Here is a 21,467-nt window from a genome sequence, read left to right as displayed (position 1 = left end):
AGGGGGATCTGGAACAGCTAACTGTATTGGAGGCTGAAGTGAGCCTAACTGGGAATGAGTGGCAAAAACACCCCATTGTGACTGGCCCAGAGGCCCCATGCATCCTTGGCATAGATTATCTTAGGAGAGGGTATTTCAAGGACCCAAAGGGGTATCGGTGGGCCTTTGGTATAGCTGCCTTGGAGACAGAGGGAATTGAACAGTTGTCCACCTTACCTGGTCTCTCTGAGGACCCTTCTGTTGCTGAGGGTTGAAGAGCAACAGGTGCCAATGGCTACCACAAGGGTGCTCCAGCGGCAATATTGCACCAACCGAGACTCCCTGATTCCCATCCATATGCTGATTCGTCGAGTGGAGAGCCAAGGAGTGATCAGCAGGACTCACTCACCCTTTAACAGCCCCATATGGCCAGTGCGAAAGTCTAATGGAGAATGGAGACTAACAGTAGACTATCATCGTGGCCTGAATGAAGTCACACCACCGCTGAGTGCTGCTGTGCCAGACATGCTAGAACTTCAATATGAACTGGAGTCAAAGGCAGCCAAGTGGTATGCCACAATTGATATCGCTAATGCATTTTTCTCAATCCCTTTGGCAGCAGAGTGCCGGCCACAGTTTGCTTTCACTTGGAGGGGCGTCCAGTACACCTGGAATCGACTGCCCCAGGGGTGGAAACACAGCCCCACCATTTGCCATGGACTAATCCAGAATGCACTGGAAAAAGGTGGAGCTCCAGAACACCTGCAATACATTGATGACATCATTGTATGGGGCAACACAGCAGAAGAAATTTTTGAGAAAGGGGAGAAAATAATCCAAATCCTTCTGAAAGCTGGTTTTGCCATAAAACAGAGTAAGGTGAAGGGACCCGCACAGGAGATCCAGTTTTTAGGAATAAAATGGCAAGATGGACGTCATCAGATCCCAATGGATGTGATCAACAAAATAGCAGCTATGTCTCCACCAACTAGTAAACAGGAAACACAAGCTTTCTTAGGTGTTGTAGGTTTTTGGAGAATGCATATTCCAAATTATAGTCTGATTGTAAGCCTTCTCTATCAAGTGACCTGGAAGAAGAACGATTTTAAATGGGGCCCTGAGCAACAACAAGCCTTTGAACAGATTAAATGGGAGATAGTTCATGCAGTAGCCCTTGGGCCAGTCTGGGCAGGACCAGATGTTAAAAATGTGCTCTACACCGCAGCCGGGGAGAATGGCCCTACCTGGAGTCTCTGGCAGAAAGCACCTGGGGAGACCCGAGGTCGACCTCTAGGGTTTTGGAGTCGGGGATATCGAGGATCTGAGGCCCGCTATACTCCAACTGAAAAGGAGATATTAGCAGCATATGAAGGAGCTCAAGCTGCTTCAGAAGTGGTTGGTACTGAAACACAGCTCCTATTAGCACCCCGACTGCCAGTGCTAGGCTGGATGTTCAAAGGGAGGGTCCCCTCTACACAACATGGAACTGATGCTACGTGGAATAAGTGGGTTGCACTGATCACACAACGAAGTCGAATAGGAAACCCCAGTCGCCCAGGAATTCTGGAAGTGATCATGGACTGGCCAGAAGGCAAAGATGTTGGAATATCGCCAGAGGAGGAGGTGATGGGTGCTGAAGAGGCCCCACTGTATAATAAACTGCCAGAAAATGAGAGGCAATATGCCCTGTTCACTGATGGGTCCTGTCGCATTGTAGGAAAGCATCGGAGGTGGAAGGCTGCTGTATGGAGTCCTATATGACAAGTTGCAGACACTGCTGAAGGAGAAGGTGAATCGAGTCAGTTTGCAGAGGTGAAAGCCATCCAGCTGGCTTTAGACATTGCTGAACGAGGAAAATGGCCAGTGCTCTATCTCTATACTGACTCATGGATGGTGGCAAATGCTCTGTGGGGGTGGTTGTAGCAATGGAAGCAGAGTAACTGGCAACGCAGAGGTAAACCCATCTGGGCTGCCCCATTATGGCAAGATATTGCTGCCTGGCTAGAGAACCTGGTTGTGAAAGTACGTCATGTAGATGCCCACGTACCCAAGAGTCGGGCCACTGAAGAACATCAAAACAATCAACAGGTAGACAAGGCTGCTAGGATTGAAGTGGCTCAGGTGGATCTGGATTGGCAGCATAAGGGTGAATTATTTATGGCTCGGTGGGCCCACGACACCTCAGGCCATCAGGGAAGAGATGCAACATATAGATGGGCTCGTGATCGAGGGGTGGACCTGACCATGGACACTATTGCACAGGTCATCCATGAATGTGAAACATGCGCTGCAATTAAGCAAGCCAAGCAGTTAAAGCCTCTTTGGTATGGAGGACGATGGCTGAAATATAAATATGGGGAGGCCTGGCAGATTGACTATATCACACTCCCACAAACCTGCCAAGGCAAGCGCCATGTGCTTACAATGGTGGAAGCAACCACCGGCTGGCTGGAAACATATCCCATGCCCCATGCCTCTGCCCAGAACACTCTCCTGGGCCTTGAAAAGCAAATCTTATGGCGACATGGCACCCCAGAAAGAATTGAGTCAGACAACGGGACTCATTTCCGGAACAACCTCATAGACACCTGGGCCAAAGAGCATGGCATTGAGTGGGTGTATCACATCCCCTCTCATGCACCAGCCTCTGGGAAAATCGAGCGATACAATGGATTGTTAAAGACTACATTGAGAGCAATGGGTGGTGGGACCTTCAAACATTGGGATACACATCTAGCAAAGGCCACCTGGTTAGTCAACACTAGAGGATCTGCCAATCGAGCTGGCCCTGCCCAATCAGAACTTTTATGTACTGTAGAAGGGGATAAAGTCCCTGTAGTGCACATAAAAAATATGCTAGGAAAAACAGTCTGGGTTATTCCTGCCTCAGGCAAAGGCAAACCCATTCGTGGGATTGCTTTTGCTCAAGGGCCTGGGTGCACTTGGTGGGTGATGCGGAAGGATGGGGAAGTCTGATGTGTGCCTCAAGGGGATTTGATTTTAGGTGAGAACAGCCAATAGATTAAATTGTATGATGTTAATTGCTATATAATTTTGCCACTGTATGTCATCATTATTATAATTGTTATGTGCTATATTAATGGTATTACAGTAAGAATTACTTAGATTAATGAAGAATGAACTTTGATAAAACTGAGTGAAGTGCAGTAGTGATGGAACCAGGACTGACTTCAGCATGCAACAATCCAACACTACACACCATCCTCCTGCTGTGCTCCATGTCACCTGCCCGCCACATCACACCGAAGCCCAATCCTGTTCTGCTGACTGAGCAGACTTTGCATCATCCCTCCTGCCCAGACAGACTGTTATAACAAATGGAGCCCAAAGTCATGGACTGAATGAACTCAACAGACATTTGATAGAGATGGCCCATAGACCGCGGGAATGATATCTATATGTATATATTAAAAGACAGGAAAGGTGATGGTGATTAATTGGAAATGTATTGGAAAGTGTGGGATCTGGGCATAACATAAATGGTATAGAATAAGGGGTGGATATTGTCCTGGTTTCGGCTGGGACAGAGTTAATTTTCTTTTTAGGAGCTGGTACAGTGCTGTGTTTTGGATTTAGTGTGAGAATGATGTTGATAACACTCTGATGTTTTAGTTGTTGCTAAGTAGCACTTATCTTAAGTTAAGGATTTTTCAGTTTCCCATGCTCTGCCAGCAAGCAGGTGTGCAAGAAGCTGGGAGGGAGCATAGCCAGGACAGCTGACCTGAACTAGCCAAAGGGGTATTCCATACCATGGAATGTCATGCCCAGTATATAAACAGGGGGGAGTTGGCCGGGAGGCACGGATCGTGGCTCGGGAACTAACTGGGCATCGGGCAGCAGGTGGTGAGCAATTGCATTGTGCATCACTGGTTTTTTTCCTTCCCCCCCCCCTTCCTTTTTTTTTTTGTCGTATTCCTTTTCATTACTATTATTATTATATTTCATTATTACTATTGTTAGTATTATATTTTACTTTAGTTATTAAACTGTCTTTATCTCAACCCATGAGTTTTACTTTTTTTTTTTTCCTTTGCTTTCCTCCTCCTCACCCCACTGGGAGGGGGAGGGGGAAACGGCTGCGTGGTGCTTAGTTGCTGACTGGGGTTAAACCACGACAGTATAACTGTAGAGTACAACTTATTGCCACAACACAAATTGCAATTCTATATACTGAAGGTATTTCATTATCCAAATTTAAGACATTATCAATGCTTTCTAAAAAAATTAAATATGATATAAATTCTTGCTGAAAAAATTCATACGATATTTTCTCATGAAAATATCGTATATTTAAAATGAAGTGAAAGAACTTAATACGTTTATCAAGATAGGTTCTATGGCTGACAAAAATGAAAGTTATTACACTGAAACCATTCACTTAGTTTCAAAATGGAAGACACAGACAGTTATGAAACTGGAAGTGCTACCACAATAACTAGCCTTGCAAAACTGCATGTAAAACTGTACTACATAAAGCAGTGCAGAAGATCATACTATCATATTTTACCATCTTTTATCAAGTGTGGCTAGCTACTGGAGCCACACTAAATGTTTGGAGGTAGAACTCTGAAACTACTTCCCTGAGCCTAGATTTCATGTCCTTGTGAAGAACGTATACATAGTTCAATGCATTAACAGCCAGCCTTGCTAATCTGGACTGATGCGTGTAGACAGAGAAATGCTCTACTGTTTCTGGTACCAAAACTAGTTTCCAAGATAGCTCGTTGTCGTGGCTTAACCCCAGCTGGCAACTAAGCACCACACAGCTGCTCGCTCACTCCCCCCACCCAGTGGGATGGGGGAGAGAATCAGAAAAAAACCCACCCCACCAAAAACAAACAAACAAAAAAACCCACCTCATGAGTTGAGATGAAAACAGTTTAATAGGACAGAAAAGAAGGAAAATAATGATGATAATAATAATAATATATTATTCCCCCAGCTTATATACTGGGCATGACGTGATATGGTATGGAATATCCCTTTGGACAGTTTGGGTCAGCTGTCCTGGCTGTGTCCCCTCCCAGCTTCTTGTGCCCCTCCAGCCTTCTTGCTGGCTGAAAAATCCTTGACTTAGGATAACCACTACTTAGCAACAACTAAAACCAGCATGTTTTTAACAACTAAAACAAACATTATTCTCATACTAAATCCAAAACACAGCACTATACCAGCTACTAGAAAGAAAATTAACTCTATCCCAGCCGAAACCAGGACAGTATCCACGCCTTATTCTATACCATCTATGTCATGTCCAGGTCCAACACTTTCCAATGCATTTTCAATTAATCACCACCACTTTTCCTGTCTTTTGATACATATACACACAGATATCATTCCCTTAATCTATAGGCCTTTACAATGTCCATTTAAATGTCCCTTTAAAATGTTCGTTGAGTTCATTCAGTCCATGACTTTGGGCTCCATTTGTCATAACAGTCTGTCTGGGCAGGAGGGATGGTGCAAAGTCCGCTCAGTTGGCAAAGCAGGATCGGACTTCAGTGAGGTTCGGCGGGCAGATGACATTGGGCGCAGCAGGAGGATGGTGTGTAGTGTTGGACTGTTGCATGCTGCAGTCAGTCCTGGTTCCATCACTACTGCACTTCACTCAGTTTTGTCAAAGTTCATTCTTCATTAATCTAAGTAATTCTTCCTGTAATACCATTAATATAGCATATAACAATTATAATAATGATGACATACAGTGGCAGGGTTATATAGCAATTAACATCATACAATTTAATCTATTGGCTGTTCTCACCTAAAATCAAATCCCCTTGAGGCACACATCAGACTTCCCCATCCTTCCGCATCACCCACCAAGTGCACCCAGGTCCTTGAGCAAAAGCAATCCCATGAATGGGTTTGCCTTTGCCTGAGGCAGGAGTAACCCAGACTGTTTTTCCTAGCATATTGTTCATGTGCACTACAGGGACTTTATCCCCTTCTACAGTAGGTAAAAGTTCTGATTGGGCAGGGCCAGCTCGATTGGCAGATCCTCTAGTGTTGACTAACCAGGTGGCCTTTGCTAGATGTGTATCCCAATGTTTGAAGGTCCCACCACCCATTGCTCTCAATGTAGTCTTTAACAATCCATTGTATCGCTTGATTTTCCCAGAGGCTGGTGCATGAGAGGGGATGTGATACACCCACTCAATGCCATGCTCTTTGGCCCAGGCGTCTATGAGGTTGTTCTGGAAATGAGTCCCATTGTCTGACTCAATTCTTTCTGGGGTACCGTGTCGCCATAAGACTTGCTTCTCAAGGCCCAGGAGAGTGTTCTGGGCAGAGGCATGGGGCACGGGATATGTTTCCAGCCATCCGGTGGTTGCTTCCACCATTGTAAGCACATGGCACTTGCCTTGGCAGGTTTGTGGGAGTGTGATATAGTCAATCTGCCAGGCCTCTCCATATTTATGTTTCAGCCATCGTCCTCCATACCAAAGAGGCTTTAACTGCTTGGCTTGCTTGATTGCAGCGCATGTTTCACATTCATGGATGACCTGTGCAATAGTGTCCATGGTCAAGTCCACCCCTCGATCATGAGCCCATCTATATGTTGCATCTCTTCCCTGATGGCCTGAGGTGTCATGGGCCCACCGAGCCATGAATAATTCACCCTTATGCTGCCAATCCAGATCCACCTGAGCTACTTCAATCCTAGCAGCCTTGTCTACCTGTTGATTGTTTTGACGTTCTTCAGTGGCCCGGCTCTTAGGTACATGGGCATCTACATGACATACTTTCACAACCAGGTTCTCTAGCCAGGCAGCAATATCTTGCCACAATGGGGCAGCCCAGATGGGTTTACCTCTGTGTTGCCAGTTACTCTGTTCCATTGCTGCAACCACCCCCACAGAGCATTTGCCACCATCCATGAGTCAGTATAGAGATAGAGCACTGGCCATTTTTCTCGTTCAGCAATGTCTAAAGCCAGCTGGATGGCTTTCACCTCTGCAAACTGACTCGATTCACCTTCTCCTTCAGCAGTGTCTGCAACTTGTCATATAGGACTCCATACAGCCGCCTTCCACCTCCGATGCTTTCCTACAATGCGACAGGACCCATCAGTGAACAGGGCATATTGCCTCTCATTTTCTGGCAGTTTATTATACAGTGGGGCCTCTTCAGCACGTGTTACCTCCTCCTCTGGCGATATTCCAACATCTTTGCCTTCTGGCCAGTCTGTGATCACTTCCAGAATTCCTGGGTGACTGGGGCTTCCTATTCGAATTCATTGTGTGATCAGTGCAACCCACTTACTCCATGTAGCATCAGTTGCATGATGTGTAGAGGGGACCTTCCCTTTGAACATCCAGCCCAGCACCGGCAGTCGGGGTGCTAATAGGAGCTGTGTTTCAGTACCAACCACTTCTGAAGCAGCTCGAACTCCTTCATATGCTGCTAATATCTCCTTTTCAGTTGGAGTATAGCGGGCCTCAGATCCTCGATATCCCCGACTCCAAAACCCTAGAGGTCGACCTCGGGTCTCCCCAGGTGCTTTCTGCCAGAGACTCCAGGTAGGGCCATTCTCCCCGGCTGCGGTGTAGAGCACATTTTTAACATCTGGTCCTGCCCGGACTGGCCCAAGGGCTACTGCATGAACTATCTCCCGTTTAATCTGTTCAAAGGCTTGTTGTTGCTCAGGGCCCCATTTGAAATCGTTCTTCTTCCAGGTCACTTGATAGAGAGGGCTTACAATCAGACTGTAATTTGGAATATGCATTCTCCAAAAACCCACAACACCTAAGAAAGCTTGCGTTTCCTGTTTACTAGTTGGTGGAGACATAGCTGCTATTTTGTTGATCACATCCATTGGGATCTGATGACGTCCATCTTGCCATTTTATTCCTAAAAACTGAATCTCCTGTGCGGGTCCCTTCACCTTACTCTGTTTTATGGCAAAACCAGCTTTCAGAAGGATTTGGATTATTTTCTCCCCTTTCTCAAAAATTTCTTCTGCTGTGTTGCCCCATACAATGATGTCATCAATGTACTGCAGGTGTTCTGGAGCTTCACCCTGTTCCAGTGCATTCTGGATTAGTCCATGGCAAATGGTGGGGCTGTGTTTCCACCCCTGGGGCAGTCGATTCCAGGTGTACTGGACGCCCCTCCAAGTGAAAGCAAACTGTGGCCGGCACTCTGCTGCCAAAGGGATTGAGAAAAATGCATTAGCGATATCAATTGTGGCGTACCACTTGGCTGCCTTTGACTCCAGTTCATATTGAAGTTCTAGCATGTCTGGCACGGCAGCACTCAGCGGTGGTGTGACTTCATTCAGGCCACGATGATAGTCTACTGTTAGTCTCCATTCTCCATTAGACTTTTGCACTGGCCAAATGGGGCTGTTAAAGGGTGAGCGAGTCCTGCTGATCACCCCTTGGCTCTCCAGTCGACGAATCAGCAGATGGATGGGAATCAGGGAGTCTCGGTTGGTGCGATATTGCCGCCGGTGCACCCTTGTGGTAGCCATTGGCACCTGTTGTTCTTTGACCCTCAGCAACCCCACAACCGAAGGGTCCTCCGAGAGACCGGGCAAGGTGGACAACTGTTCAGTTTCCTCCGTCTCCAAGGCAGCTATACCAAAAGCCCACCGATACCCCTTTGGGTCCTTGAAATACCCTCTCCTGAGATAATCTATGCCAAGGATGCATGGGGCCTCTGGGCCAGTCACAATGGGGTGTTTCTGCCACTCATTCCCAGTTAGGCTCACTTCAGCCTCCAATACAGTTAGCTGTTGAGATCCCGCTGTCACCCCAGAAATACAGATGGGTTCTGCCCCTTTATAGCTTGATGGCATTAGAGTACACTGTGCACCGGTGTCCACTAGAGCCTTGTCCTCCTGTGGGTGTGATGTGCCAGGCCATCAAATCCACACAGTCCAATAAACCTGGTTGTCCCTTTCCTCCACCTGGCTGGAGGCAGGGCCCCTCTAATCCTGTTCAGAGTATTTGTTACTTGCTTCTTGTAAAAATGACTTAGAAGTCCCTTCAAGAGGGTCAGAAGCCCTTCTACTTTGTCTGGAAACCGGAGCGGCATCTTTCCTGGAAGAATCCCCTTTTGCGGTTGTTTTTCCTCACAACTCATGTACCCATGCATCTAGGGTCGAGGTAGGTTTTCCATCCCACTTCCTCATGTCCTCTCTGTGGTCACGCAGGGAAAACCACAGGGTACCCCGTGGTGTATACCTCCTATATTCTCTCTCTTGAGCAGAGGAATGCTCACTCCTAATAGCTGAGATATTGGTCTGTACAGGTGGGGAGTAGGAATTTTTGATCAGTTCGATCAGTTTTTCGGACTTTTCAGACAGTTTTTCCACAGCCGAGACTCAGGCTCGTAGGGATGAAGGGAGATTTTCTTCATATTGCTGGAGTTGGTGACCCATTTCATCCACTGTTGGTGCGCCTCTTTGTCTTTCCAGGTTAGTACTGCCAATGCGTTGGCATACAACGGTGGCGTGCTCTGTACAAACTTCCGCCACATGGGTCGTGTGCATTGAACTTCATCTGGATCTTTGGGTAATTGTAAACTGTCCGGGTCATAATAAATCATCTCTAGCACGGCTAATTCCCTCAGGTACTGAATACCTCTTTCCATGGTGGTCCACTTGCCTGGTTGACATATAACATCTTCCTTGAAGGGATACCTTTCCTTCACACTTGACAGGAGTCGCCTCCAGAGGCTGAGGGCTTGTGTCCCTTTTCCAATTGCCTTGTCAATGCCCCCTTCCCTAGAAAGGGATCCCAACTGCTTGGCTTCCCTACCCTCTAATTCCAGGTTACTAGCCCCATTGTCCCAGCATCGGAGCAGCCAGGTGATAATGTGCTCACCTGGATGATGGCTGAAATCTTTTTGCATATCCTGCAGCTCACTCAGGGACAGGGATCGGGTGATTACCTCTGGTTCTGCCTCTTCCTCCTGTTCTCATGATGACCCTGGTTCACCTTCATCCTTCGCTAAGCGAACTGATTTTTTGGTATATTTCTTCTTCTGTATAGGGGCAACTGATACTGGCACAGGTTGGTTCTCTGGTTCAGCCGCAGTGTCTGTTGCAGGGGTTGGAGTAGCCGCAGTATCTGTCGGTCTGTTTTCCCTCCCTTCCCCCTGAGGGTGCTGCACAGTATCGAGCAGTGTTTGGTAGATACTGGCCAAGGCCCAGCACAGTGCAATAAGTTGTGCCTCTTTGGAATAGCCACAGCATTTTCCTTTCAAATATTCTACCACTTTATCAGGGTCCTGTAGTTGTTCGGGAGTGAAGTTCCAAACCATTGGAGGTGAGAAGTTCTCTAGATACCTGCCCATATTCTCCCACATGCCATGCCACCCATGGCTATTAAGCCTCGGGGCAGATTTCCGAAAGGTATTCTTAAATAGTTGTTTAACCTTAAACAAGACCTGGAACACATTCAGGAGACATAGCAATAGGAACATGCTGGTTTGAACATCCCAAGGATATTCAAAATTCTCTAGAGCTACTGTAATTTGCCTGGAGGAGAAGGGGAAGCTGAAGAAAGGTGTCTCCCCCGTGGATTGGCTCTCCGATGAGAAAAGGTACAAGGTATAATTATTAATAGTTTCTGATAGTCGGCTCCCGAAGTACGGAGGTGACGGCAATGCTGAGTACAAATACCAGATTAGTTTCATGACCGGCAATTCTATCGTATCATAAGCCAGTGTTACAAAGTAGAACAACATGATAACTCTGGCCCAGTTCCCACGGGTGATAAACAGCACAACAGGGAGCATATACTGCAAGTAAGGTATTACATAACACACCTTTAAGAACAAGCGCACCAACTTTGAGAGCAAATACATCAACATTGTGACCAGCAACTATTGAACTAATATAATGAATGCTTATAACAAATTTGTTCTAACACATTCCAGTCAGATTTGTCGTTATCTCAACCTGTCGTGCCCCACGTTGGGCGCCAAAAAGGACTGTCGTGGTTTAACCCCAGCCAGCAACTAAACACCACGCAGCCGCTTGCTCACTCCCCCCCACCCAGTGGGATGGGGGAGAGAATCAGAAAAAAAAAAAAACCCAAAACAAACAACCAAACCTCATCAAAAACAAACAAACAAACAAAAAAAACCTCATGAGTTGAGATAAAGACAGTTTAATAGGACAGAAAAGAAGGAAAATAATGATAATAATAATAATAAAATGACAATAATAATACTAAAAGAATTAGAACATATAAAACAAGTGATGCACAATGCAATTGCTCACCACTCGCTGACCGATGCCCAGTTAGTTCCCGAGCAGCGATCTGCCCCTCCCAGCCAACTCCCCCCAGTTTATTATACTGGGCATGACGTGATATGGTATGGAATATCCCTTTGGCCACTTTGGGTCAGCTGTCCTGGCTGTGTCCCCTCCCAACTTCTTGTACACCTGCTTGCTGAAAAATCCTTGACTTAGGATAAACACTACTTAGCAACAATTAAAAACATCAGTGTGTTATCAACATTATTCTCATACTAAATCCAAAACACTGCACTATACCAGCTACTAGGAAGAAAATTAACTCTATCCCAGCTGAAACCAGGACACTTGTTCACAGATATCCTTTTATGACTGCATGAAGCCGCTTGGTATTATGCAGACATTCCCTTTATTTTACCTGTGGAGGGGAAGAAGTCCAAAAACTTGTACTTCTTTCTGGAGCTCTTCAGTCTCCAGCTGGCTTTTTCAACAAAATGAGATTCTTCTATATGTCAGTCTTCATGTGCAAATTATTGTTCTTATCTGTCTTCTCATATAGGACACCAAGGCCCCTGCCTGGCTGCTCTTGTATTGGAGGCCAACACAATAAGAGCAGCTTTGCTATATCATTCCAGGTGAGGGAAATCAATAAACTTTCATACTGTACAGACATTGCCCTACATTGCTAAGGTCAGCAGGTAATATCTAGGCTGGTAAGCACAGATACTAGACAGTCTTTATAATTTCCTGGCAATTTGTGTGGTAAAAGCTGAATATATCCTAATTCCTAAGAACTCAAGAAAAGATTACTTATTACACTAGTCTCATTAAGAAGAAGAAAACCCACTGCTGGGAAAGGTTAACTCGCACAGGACTGGTGTATGTGGGAAGGCTGCATCACATCAGAACAAGTTAAAGTTAACAAGATCGCATTACCTTGCTTTGCTGCAGGCTAAGAAGCATGCACACCAAGAATTTACTCCAGTTCACCTGATGGGTAGTAACTTGTCAAGTCACAGTAACTCATTTATGAATTTCAGCCTTAGCATGTTACCATGCATAATTGAGCACACAGCATAAGTTCTTTCTTATCTCACACTATGGCAGGTAGTTGCAGTTAACCTCATGGCATATTTCCTACAACCACACTCAGTAAGTTAAAAGATATTCTAGCACAATGAAATTTCCCAATACAGACCATCACATATGGCTATTTCTATAAAATCCATCTCTATCTCTTCGGCTTCAGGGGATTCTGGGAAGATCAGGAGGACAATAACCTACATCGTGCTTTTTCTCATATAAAGTGTCACAGAGTCTAGATCCAACAAGATTAAAGCGAAAATTTTCCTTTTGCTAAGGACTCTCGGTTGTATCAGGGACCATCACAGGCACAGAGTGTGTTTTCTTGGAGGTCTGAATTTTTATCTCTGTACAAATCCAAATTCTCATAGCAGAACTCTTTAAAAAAAAATTAGCTCTCCTGGCATTCTAGAATAGCTGCTTCAAAATTTACATAAGATTTAACATATTTTTAATATACACAGCCACAGTGCATCGTAGCCAGACAAATTTGCCAGCAATACCAGCTAATGTAACCCCAAAGTCTCTTTCCTTATCTCTTTACCCTATTTCCCCATCCAAATAAGCTTCCAAGAATATAAGCTACTGGCAAAAATACGCAACTGAGTATTCTCTCGCTTTATCTTTTTGATAGGCTTGCTCTCCTAGAATATTCAAAATCATCTCAACTGCATCTCTTAACTGGCAAGATCTGATTCAACTTTGCTAGAATACAACACAGAGTTTCTTTTCAATCTAATAATCTTAGCAGGAGATATTTTCATTTAATTTCAACTTTGTTGTGAGAACTGGTATATGTGGTACTTGCACCACTTCTAAACCCACGAACTTCCATTAAATTGATAATTCCATCAATCTCTTCACTTCCAATATAAAAAAAAGTTAAGAAAAAACAGGCTAACAGGAAATGGTGTGCTGCACTCACCTGAGCATAACCATGATTACTACAGACCCTTCTGCCCCTGCTTTGAATTTCAGTTGCTTATAAAGATCAAAGTTGTGCTCTATTGTGATGTGTAAAAACTGTTTCTGGTCTCCAGTTGATACATCTCTGGATTAATGTGAATCTTCTTTATCCGGCACTGAAAAGGGAGCGTTCTGTATGTACACTTAGGCTATTGTGTGTGAAGTGGTCTCTCATTGCCTTTAAGAATTTGTAAAAATATGGAGGAGGAGGTTGCACAGTACTAGCTGTTTCAGATTCTGAAAAAGTACATGAAACCAATTAGATGGGCACACTTCCAGTTTTCATTTTCTGAGTCACATATATCGTCCAGTGGGTAAAAAAAGAAAATGAAAAGCATCTTTACTAAGAAGCAAATAGTGACTAGATTTAAAATTCAGAGGTTGTCCCAGTGCTTTTGCAGGGTTCATCAGCAGTAGAGGATTCTTGGGAGGGAAAAAAAGAAAAAAAAAAGATAAGAAATATATGGCATGAATTCTCTACTGCTGGTTTTTTCAACAAAATTCAAACTTATTTATTGGAAAAACAGGTTTCTTTCCACAAGTCAGAAACTGTTTGTTCAATGCTAGGGAAGACATCTATTTTAATATTTATAATATGTGGTCTATTCAGGAAATATCAAGGGAGAATTCAACAACAATCTATTACAGAAGTTAAGATATCCTTGTCCATAAATGACAGTGCTATATTTTTCAATAAGAAATGCAAAAATGATGTAAAGCTGCTCCACATTCCAGCATGCATACAGTAGTTAGTAAACTTAAGTTGGAAAGAAGTAAATGAACTAGAATTACCATTTTAAAGTTGCAGATGTTGAAGAAAAAGCATATGACTATGGATTGAAAATTAAAACTGTGTTTTGATATGTTTCTGACACAGCTTTTAATTTCCTTTCTAGCATAAGCCTGTTTCTTATAACAATGATGGGGTTCCTATGGCAATTACTTATTATCTGACATAACCTCCTTTACATCAATATATTTTAAGTGAAGAGCACAGCATATTTGATCTAGTTCCAACAAGAGGTGTACAAACATGCACTATGGAAAGTGGTTAGGGAATTAATGTGAAATCAAGCAATTTGCTTGACAAAAGCAAGATCTACATAGGAAGGAAAGCAGGAGGTCAAAAATCAGTGTTACTGAGGAACAGTTCTTAAGATACATGAAATCCCCCAATCTGGTTTGAAGTCAGCAAGAAAAAGAATTGACTTGACTTTCCAGAAGCCTTTGCAGACAAAAATAAAATAGAGTTGATCATAACATAAAATGGTCAAGTTTTATCAGTGTACAGGATGTGGAACTCAACTACTTCACAGGAGAAACAGAACACACCCAACGAAAGAGAAAGCTTACTTAAATTGTAAAAGAAACATTTAAAAAAAATCAGATACCAGGTGTCCAATAATATGCATCATTCATAAAACAGTACTTTCATTAATGATGCAACCCTAAAGGCAAAAAACAATTTTTGAAGAGTCATAGTTGGACCCACAAGGACCAAGCCCTTTACTGCAGAAGACGTAATGTAACTGTCAAAATGCCAACTACTTGCTATTTCCGAAGCAGGCTTCCTCCACACATCTATCTCCCCAGTCTCTCAGGTGTGATTATCACAACAGATAGCTTAGTTCCAGGTTGTAACATGACCCAGTACTTCCTCTCCAGTATAGAGGTGCGTGTGATGTGCAAAAGTACAGATTCATACTTCTCTCGCTGCCTAGCTCCTAATTATTGAAGCAGGATCTCATGCACTGCCATGGTGCACGTCACAAGTCAGATGGTACATGGCATGGCAGGGGGGGCTGATATGAGATCACACCAAAAAGATTGCTCTAACAGGCAAAAATTAACAGTGTAGACTATTATATTTATCCTATTATGTATCCCAAGGGATTCTTCTATTCTAATTATAGCCATCTAAAAGGCTAAATAACTCGCCTATTATCATGCACTAACATCTCACTATTGCCAAAGAAAAAGACAGGCAAATGCGTGATTCATCCCATATTAAGGTAGCAGTCTAGCCTGGGATGGATGAATTGTGTCAGAGTGGTTTCTCTTTCTTTTCATTGTCAAGGCAGCCTCACTTAAGACTTGATACCTAACTACCATATGGTTAAAATAAGGCAGTATGTCTCCCCCTCCTACTGCCCTGCAGATCAAAAGCGGGCAGTTAAACACTACTTCCCTGCCAGAAAATATCTCTAAGCAAAGCACACATTGCATAAAGTTTTCTTCTATTTCAGTGAAGTAAAGCAGTTTTGTATCCCATATTAATTCAAAGTCTATCAACAGTAACAAAACCTACATTGCCTTCTCCTAAGAGCAGTAAGCTAAATTTGAGAAGATATGGCATGTAATAGAAATCTATCAGTATAGCAAAGTGGATACTTACAGAAACAGTTGAGCTGGGTGTATTTGTACCATAGCCAGAAGAAGGGAGAGAAGCCAAAGACCAGCGGCGACCATCAGCCCTGTTGTGAAATTGAGGTTAGTCAAACGAACACTGCAGTATCCTAACACAGAAACATCTGTTAAGTATTACTGTGTAAAACTGGATTCCAAAAGCACGATACAAACAGGGGTTTTAATAGAGAGTAAGCTTTCACAGGGGACCACAATATACAAGCATTCAGCAAGGATGACTTAGGCTTACAGATTTTTTTTAGAGTGTTTTCTAGTTAAAATCTATGAGATGAAACAACCAGAAAGTAAATGAACAGCTCCACAGAATTGGTCTCTCACTAATATGCATAGAAATGGAACACAGGGAGTCTTCACAACTCTGAGGTCCATCAGATGAAAATTAATGAGAAGCAAATTAAAAATTTGTGAACAAATGCAAACCACGATGCTCTGAACCACGGAATAACCACCATAGTCTGCTTGAAATATAAGGGTAACGCTTTCATAAGTGACATCAGTACAGGATACCAGCAAACTAGCAGGCTAAAGTCAAATAACTGGAAAGAATGATTAGGTAAAAACTTAAACTTGCTAAGTGTTAGATATGTAGATCAGGAAAAACAATTTTTCAGCAAAAATCATGCTCATTCAGAATATTAAAAAAAAAAAAAATCGTAACCAAAACCAATTTCTGTTCTTCACCACTTCAGGCGAGCTACACACAGACAACATGGAACTTGAACATTCAAAGTGACAAACCAAAAAACAACTATGGAAGCAGTGTTTGGATTTTTGAGAAGGTAACATTTACCTGTCATTTCGGTGCCTATGACTGGAGTACAATTGTATCAAATATGTTAAAAAAAAAAAAGGCAAAATAATACATAAATAGCAAAACAGGACTAGTTTTTACTAACACAATACGATAGTGGGAGAGAGGAGATAGAATTGAAGCTCTGTTTTACAGCCAGTACAAAGATCATCTCTCAAGTCTGATCTGCACAAAAAAACTATAATTCCATAAAGGAGAACTAAAGTCATGCCAAATCAGGAACCTTAAACCCTCTTGATGCAACTTCCCTACACTTCAAGCTGTCTAAAAAAACCCCTTAGCTTCTCTCCATTCTAATGCCTTATTTCCTACTGCCATTTATCCATCCACAAGCTACAACCCAAGTCTCTAGGACTTTGAATACATAGAGTGTGAGAAAAGAGGTCAAGAACCATACCTGAAATGTTGCCAATTGCAAACTACAGTACATAATTAGTGTTAAAATATAAAGAGAACATGTGGTAGAGGGACTGCTGACTGTATCAAAGACTGAACTCTGGAAAAAACTTCTTCCTCCACCATAATTTTGTTTTTAATTCATTAATTCTCCTCCCCTTCCCCCAGGTATGCATGAGCTACCTCCAGATGAATGAACGATTCCAAAAAGAGTTTTCTCTTCATTTCGGCTCAGCTGCACAAGCTAAATATGTTCACAGTTGAAGAACAAGAACTTGGAAGGTATTTAAACATGGGTGAGAACCATATATTCTGCAGCTGTGAGACAGAAAATACTTCCTTACTGAATAACTTATATTGAACAGGGTTCCTGCATCACATAGCAATTCTCACACAGAAGAGCCATTGAAGACAGGGATGGGATATCACGGAAAGTATCTGGGAAGCAAAGGCAGGAGAATAGGAGGCATCCATAAGGGAAGAAGGGGAAAAAGGGTAGCAAGCCCCTACAGCATTTTTCCCTGGACTCTCATACACCACTTGTCCCTGCACTACAATGCAGTCCTACCCACTTCCCAGCAGCTCTGGAAAGCAGGATCTGTTACCTACCCATGGGCTCGTAGACGCTGGACTCGTATGTACCAGCAGAAGAGGCCTAAGCAGCCGCTACAAGAAGTGCAGGCTATTCCCCAGCATCGATCGCCCTACCAGATGTGGGCAGAGGAAGGTGACACTCCTGCTCGTTGCTGAGGGGCCATTGGGAAGGCTGCCTCCAGCCCAGCGCACCAGCTGGCAGCGCAGTGGGGGGCTGCCTTCTCGCTGCAGCTTCCCCTCCTACCGCAGCTGTGTGGCGTGGCCTGCAGCTGATGAGAAACTGCTATCCTGGGAAGCCCTCCTTTCCCACAGGAGGCCTCCAAACCACTTCCTTTGCTTTTCCCTCCCTTACACTTCCCCAGTTTTTTGGTATCCCCACTGACTGAGGGAGAGTGGATGGAAAAGGACTATCCATATGCCTATAATGCCTCACCTCTGCTCCTTCAACCTGCTACATCACACACACACTGTCCTTCCCTTCCTTTGTACCTTCATTAAATTTACAAAACATAACAGAAAAGGCGTAAAGTCAGAAGTCTGAAAACTGCTGTCATTAACACACAGGCCATTTTACTACCAAAATGCATCCTATCATAGGTTATATGAAGACAATCAGAACACACATACCAAATTGATAAGAAAATTTTATATTAGCACTGTTTTAAACTTTTTTATCAAACATTTTTGCTATAAACATAGAACAAAAATCAGTTTCCATAGAGAACTGCTCTGAAGAAGTTTCTTGAATCCCACTGAAGTGGTGAAATATTTTGAAATCACAGAAACTTCTTGTGTTAGCACGCCTTTAAAAGAAAGATTTTATTTAAAACTTTTCATTTTGAAATTAACATCGTTACAGGGCTCTAAAAATAGTCAAAATCTAAATGAATCCCTGATAGACAAATTCATTTTTTCCTCCTGCATTTTAAGGTTTGCAAAAACATAATGATTTAAACTTTCTGTTGATTACTGGTGGGAAAGAAAAACTACTTCTTGCCTGCTATATTTCTAAATAATGCTCGGTCTCTCACATCTGCTTTTTCCATTATTAGCTTGTCGTGGTTTAACCCCAGCTGGCAACTAACTCTATCCCAGCCAAAACCAGCACATTGCTATTTCAGGATTTAATGAATCTTTCTAAAAATATGTTCACAAACAAATGTAATCTACGGAGAGATATCTTTCCTTTTTTTAAAGATATTATCAAGAGGAAGTAGATTCAGAAGAAATACTCAACTTTAAGGTGTTGATTAAAAAAAGTGACATCATACGCTATTAGAAAGATTGACAAGATCTACTATTGCAGATGAATTTGATTCAGATAAGAATAAAAGGAATACACAAGTAAAGTTTTCTCCCCTTTGCAGCTTTTAGAAAGAGTTAAGCCATTTCCTTGCATTTACTTTTGAGAGCTTGTGTGTGCAACTTTAATGAACTCCCCAAACTAAAGGAAGTAAAGCTATAGCGGCAAGTGCTGTCGCACTGCAAATGCAAGTTACATGCCTCGCACTGTTCAATGACAAAGAAAGCCACAGCATTCCAATTTCATTTTTTGTGTATATACTCTTGGGTCAAACTCTGCCTACTCTCCCAGGCTTAGAGTTAATGAACATATTATTTGAGGTAGGCTGACAAGGTGTTAAGTGATATGGAACCACACTGGCACAAATAGGCAGTCTCCCATGACATGCTACCAACTTCAGTTACGGTTCATTTAATAATTTACTTCAAATTCACTTTAGATCTTAAAAAAATTCTACTAGCATTAATTAATCCTCACAACACTCCTATGACAAAGTTGACTGTCTCAGTGGTACAGATAGCGAAACAGGTCAAGGTCAGGTATTGAAGGTACGCTGATGGTATTGCTGCTGCCAGTAAAATCAAGCCCTGAACTCAGGACCTCTATAATAGGGCTCTTATAAGCTATGCACTTCTTTTACATGGTTAAGAAAAAAAAATAAATAAGAAAAAACTAGATGTAGCTTAAAATTTCCCACATTTCAATGGATGAGGAGATAATGTCTGAATTGGATCGATTACAATTAAGTCATTAACAAAAAGAATTTTTTTAACTTAAAAAGGTATGATTGCATTGTATCAATCATCCAGTACAATTTTGTTGCAACTGAGGTTTAAGAGAGTTTACGTAAGAGAGATAACACTTGTCATTCTAAGTGATAGACTTGACAGATATAGCTATGTATTTGCAATCATCTTTTAATATCTGGGTCCAACAACATTTCCTCTACGCAAAATGCATGCTGCGTACTACAAACAACCTCTTACCTTCGTGCAAAAGAAAAGTGGGCTGAGGCACTGGGAGAGAAATTCCTAGGGCTATCTTGAGGACTGTTTCCTGGGGGGGGGGGGGGGGAATACACAAATAAGTAATTATTAGGGGAAAAAAAAACCCAAAAAACCACAACCCACCATCCACCCCCCCCCCAAAAAAAAAAAAAAAACAAAACCATTCAGATATACTAATCCTAGCATTTCCAAGGAGGTTAAAAACTAATTTCAGAATTTCTTCTCTCACTGTCTCTGAGAAAACAAACTCTGAAATAGAATCTTATTTCAAGTCACATTTCATTTATATTTGATTTTTAGTTAATGGATTTTATAACTCATAGAAAACCCTCTATTTAACCCTTTAATTTGAGAATTGTCAAATTAATTTGAGAATTAAAGTTTACAAAAACAGTATTTTAGCTTGAAAGAAATGTATTTTGAATGTCAGAAACAAGGTATTTTTTTTAAAATCACACAAATACTTGAAAGATAGAAAAATCACACTCAGAGCATGGATTTAGCCCTTACACAAAGTCTCTACAGCATTTCCAGAGGAGCTTTAGTGTGAATTTTTCATTGTTCAATTTTTTTCTAGCTCCGAACCCCAAAAAAGCAGGCAAAACATGCTGAATGAATTTTTTTTCTTTAGTTTGGTAGACTGAGGCATGAAAAGGCAACCACCCTCTGTGACGAGAAGAAGCGACTGCACATTGCGAACAGGTTATAACTTTAGGGTCTGTTACTTCTTCATATTAAAGCACCCGACCTCCTGCTAACCAACATGAGTGCAGAAAGAAGGCAGCTGCTGAGAGCTGCTCCTGCCACCTCTACCCCTCAGCACCTATAACTAGAGGAGACACAGTATCTAAAGAAGAAATAAAGATGACCCCTGGAAAAAAGAAAAAACACCACCACAAAAGCTAAAAAGATTTGATTTAAAGTAGCACTGGCATACATCTAAAAATCAATCTTTCCTTAAATAAGGAACATTAAAGTAATAAGGATACATTCATGTAAAGTATTTGTTGTAGTATTTTATTTTTGGACATAAATGAGACTGCAACATTAAGCAACAGATAAAAAAAGCTTCTATGTATTCAGTTAGAATCAACATTTAATTTTTGAGTAGAAAATTATTACCTACATGTGAAAAGGCTAGTATAACAGAGTCTTTAAAAGACTTCAAGCGGCCTTGATTTCTACTCAAAATTTTGAGCTAACATTGCATTTTTCATAGTGATGTCCTTAACAGATCCCATTAATTCTATAACAGAAAGTGTAATCATGGAGCCATTAGGTAGTAAACACAGAGAACACCCCTCCCCGCCTTTTTTTGGCCAGAAGCAGATGGCAAGATGCTTTTTGAGCTGTGCTTAAATCATGTCTTCACAGCTGCTCTTCCCATGGCCCTGAAAGACAAGGATTCCACTCTTGCTGGCCAATACCCCTGACACTTTTTTTGTCCATTTATCTATCACGACTGAATTATGTCCCTCCAACATTCCCTCCTCCCCCTCAAGACACCAGCTTCTTCATTACTCTTCAGACACTTCTGAGAGCCTAGATAATTTCAAGGTGGCAAGGATTTTTGTTCCCTGAAGGGATGGGAGGGGAGGGAGCAGAAGGAATCTGAAGCCACACGTGGCACAGATTTCAATCTTTATTTGAGGGCCAACACAATTTAGTCTT

The 21,467-nt window shown here is 42.5% G+C and overlaps 1 protein-coding gene across 1 annotated transcript in view; it reads right to left on the bottom strand.

Annotated features, from left to right (window-relative positions):
* The window catches only part of LOC127028997 (microtubule-associated serine/threonine-protein kinase 4-like), a 119,910-nt gene that overhangs the window by 79,939 nt on the left and 18,504 nt on the right, over positions 1-21,467 (bottom strand). The window contains 3 exon segments of the mRNA XM_050914677.1: positions 15,654-15,732; positions 16,476-16,496; positions 19,776-19,845. Coding sequence (XP_050770634.1) covers positions 15,654-15,732; positions 16,476-16,496; positions 19,776-19,845 — 170 coding nt within the window.

The sequence above is a fragment of the Gymnogyps californianus genome, unplaced genomic scaffold (genome assembly GCF_018139145.2).
Source record: "Gymnogyps californianus isolate 813 unplaced genomic scaffold, ASM1813914v2 HiC_scaffold_58, whole genome shotgun sequence".
NCBI lineage: Eukaryota > Metazoa > Chordata > Aves > Accipitriformes > Cathartidae > Gymnogyps > Gymnogyps californianus.
This window is presented reverse-complemented; position numbering and strand designations above follow the sequence as displayed.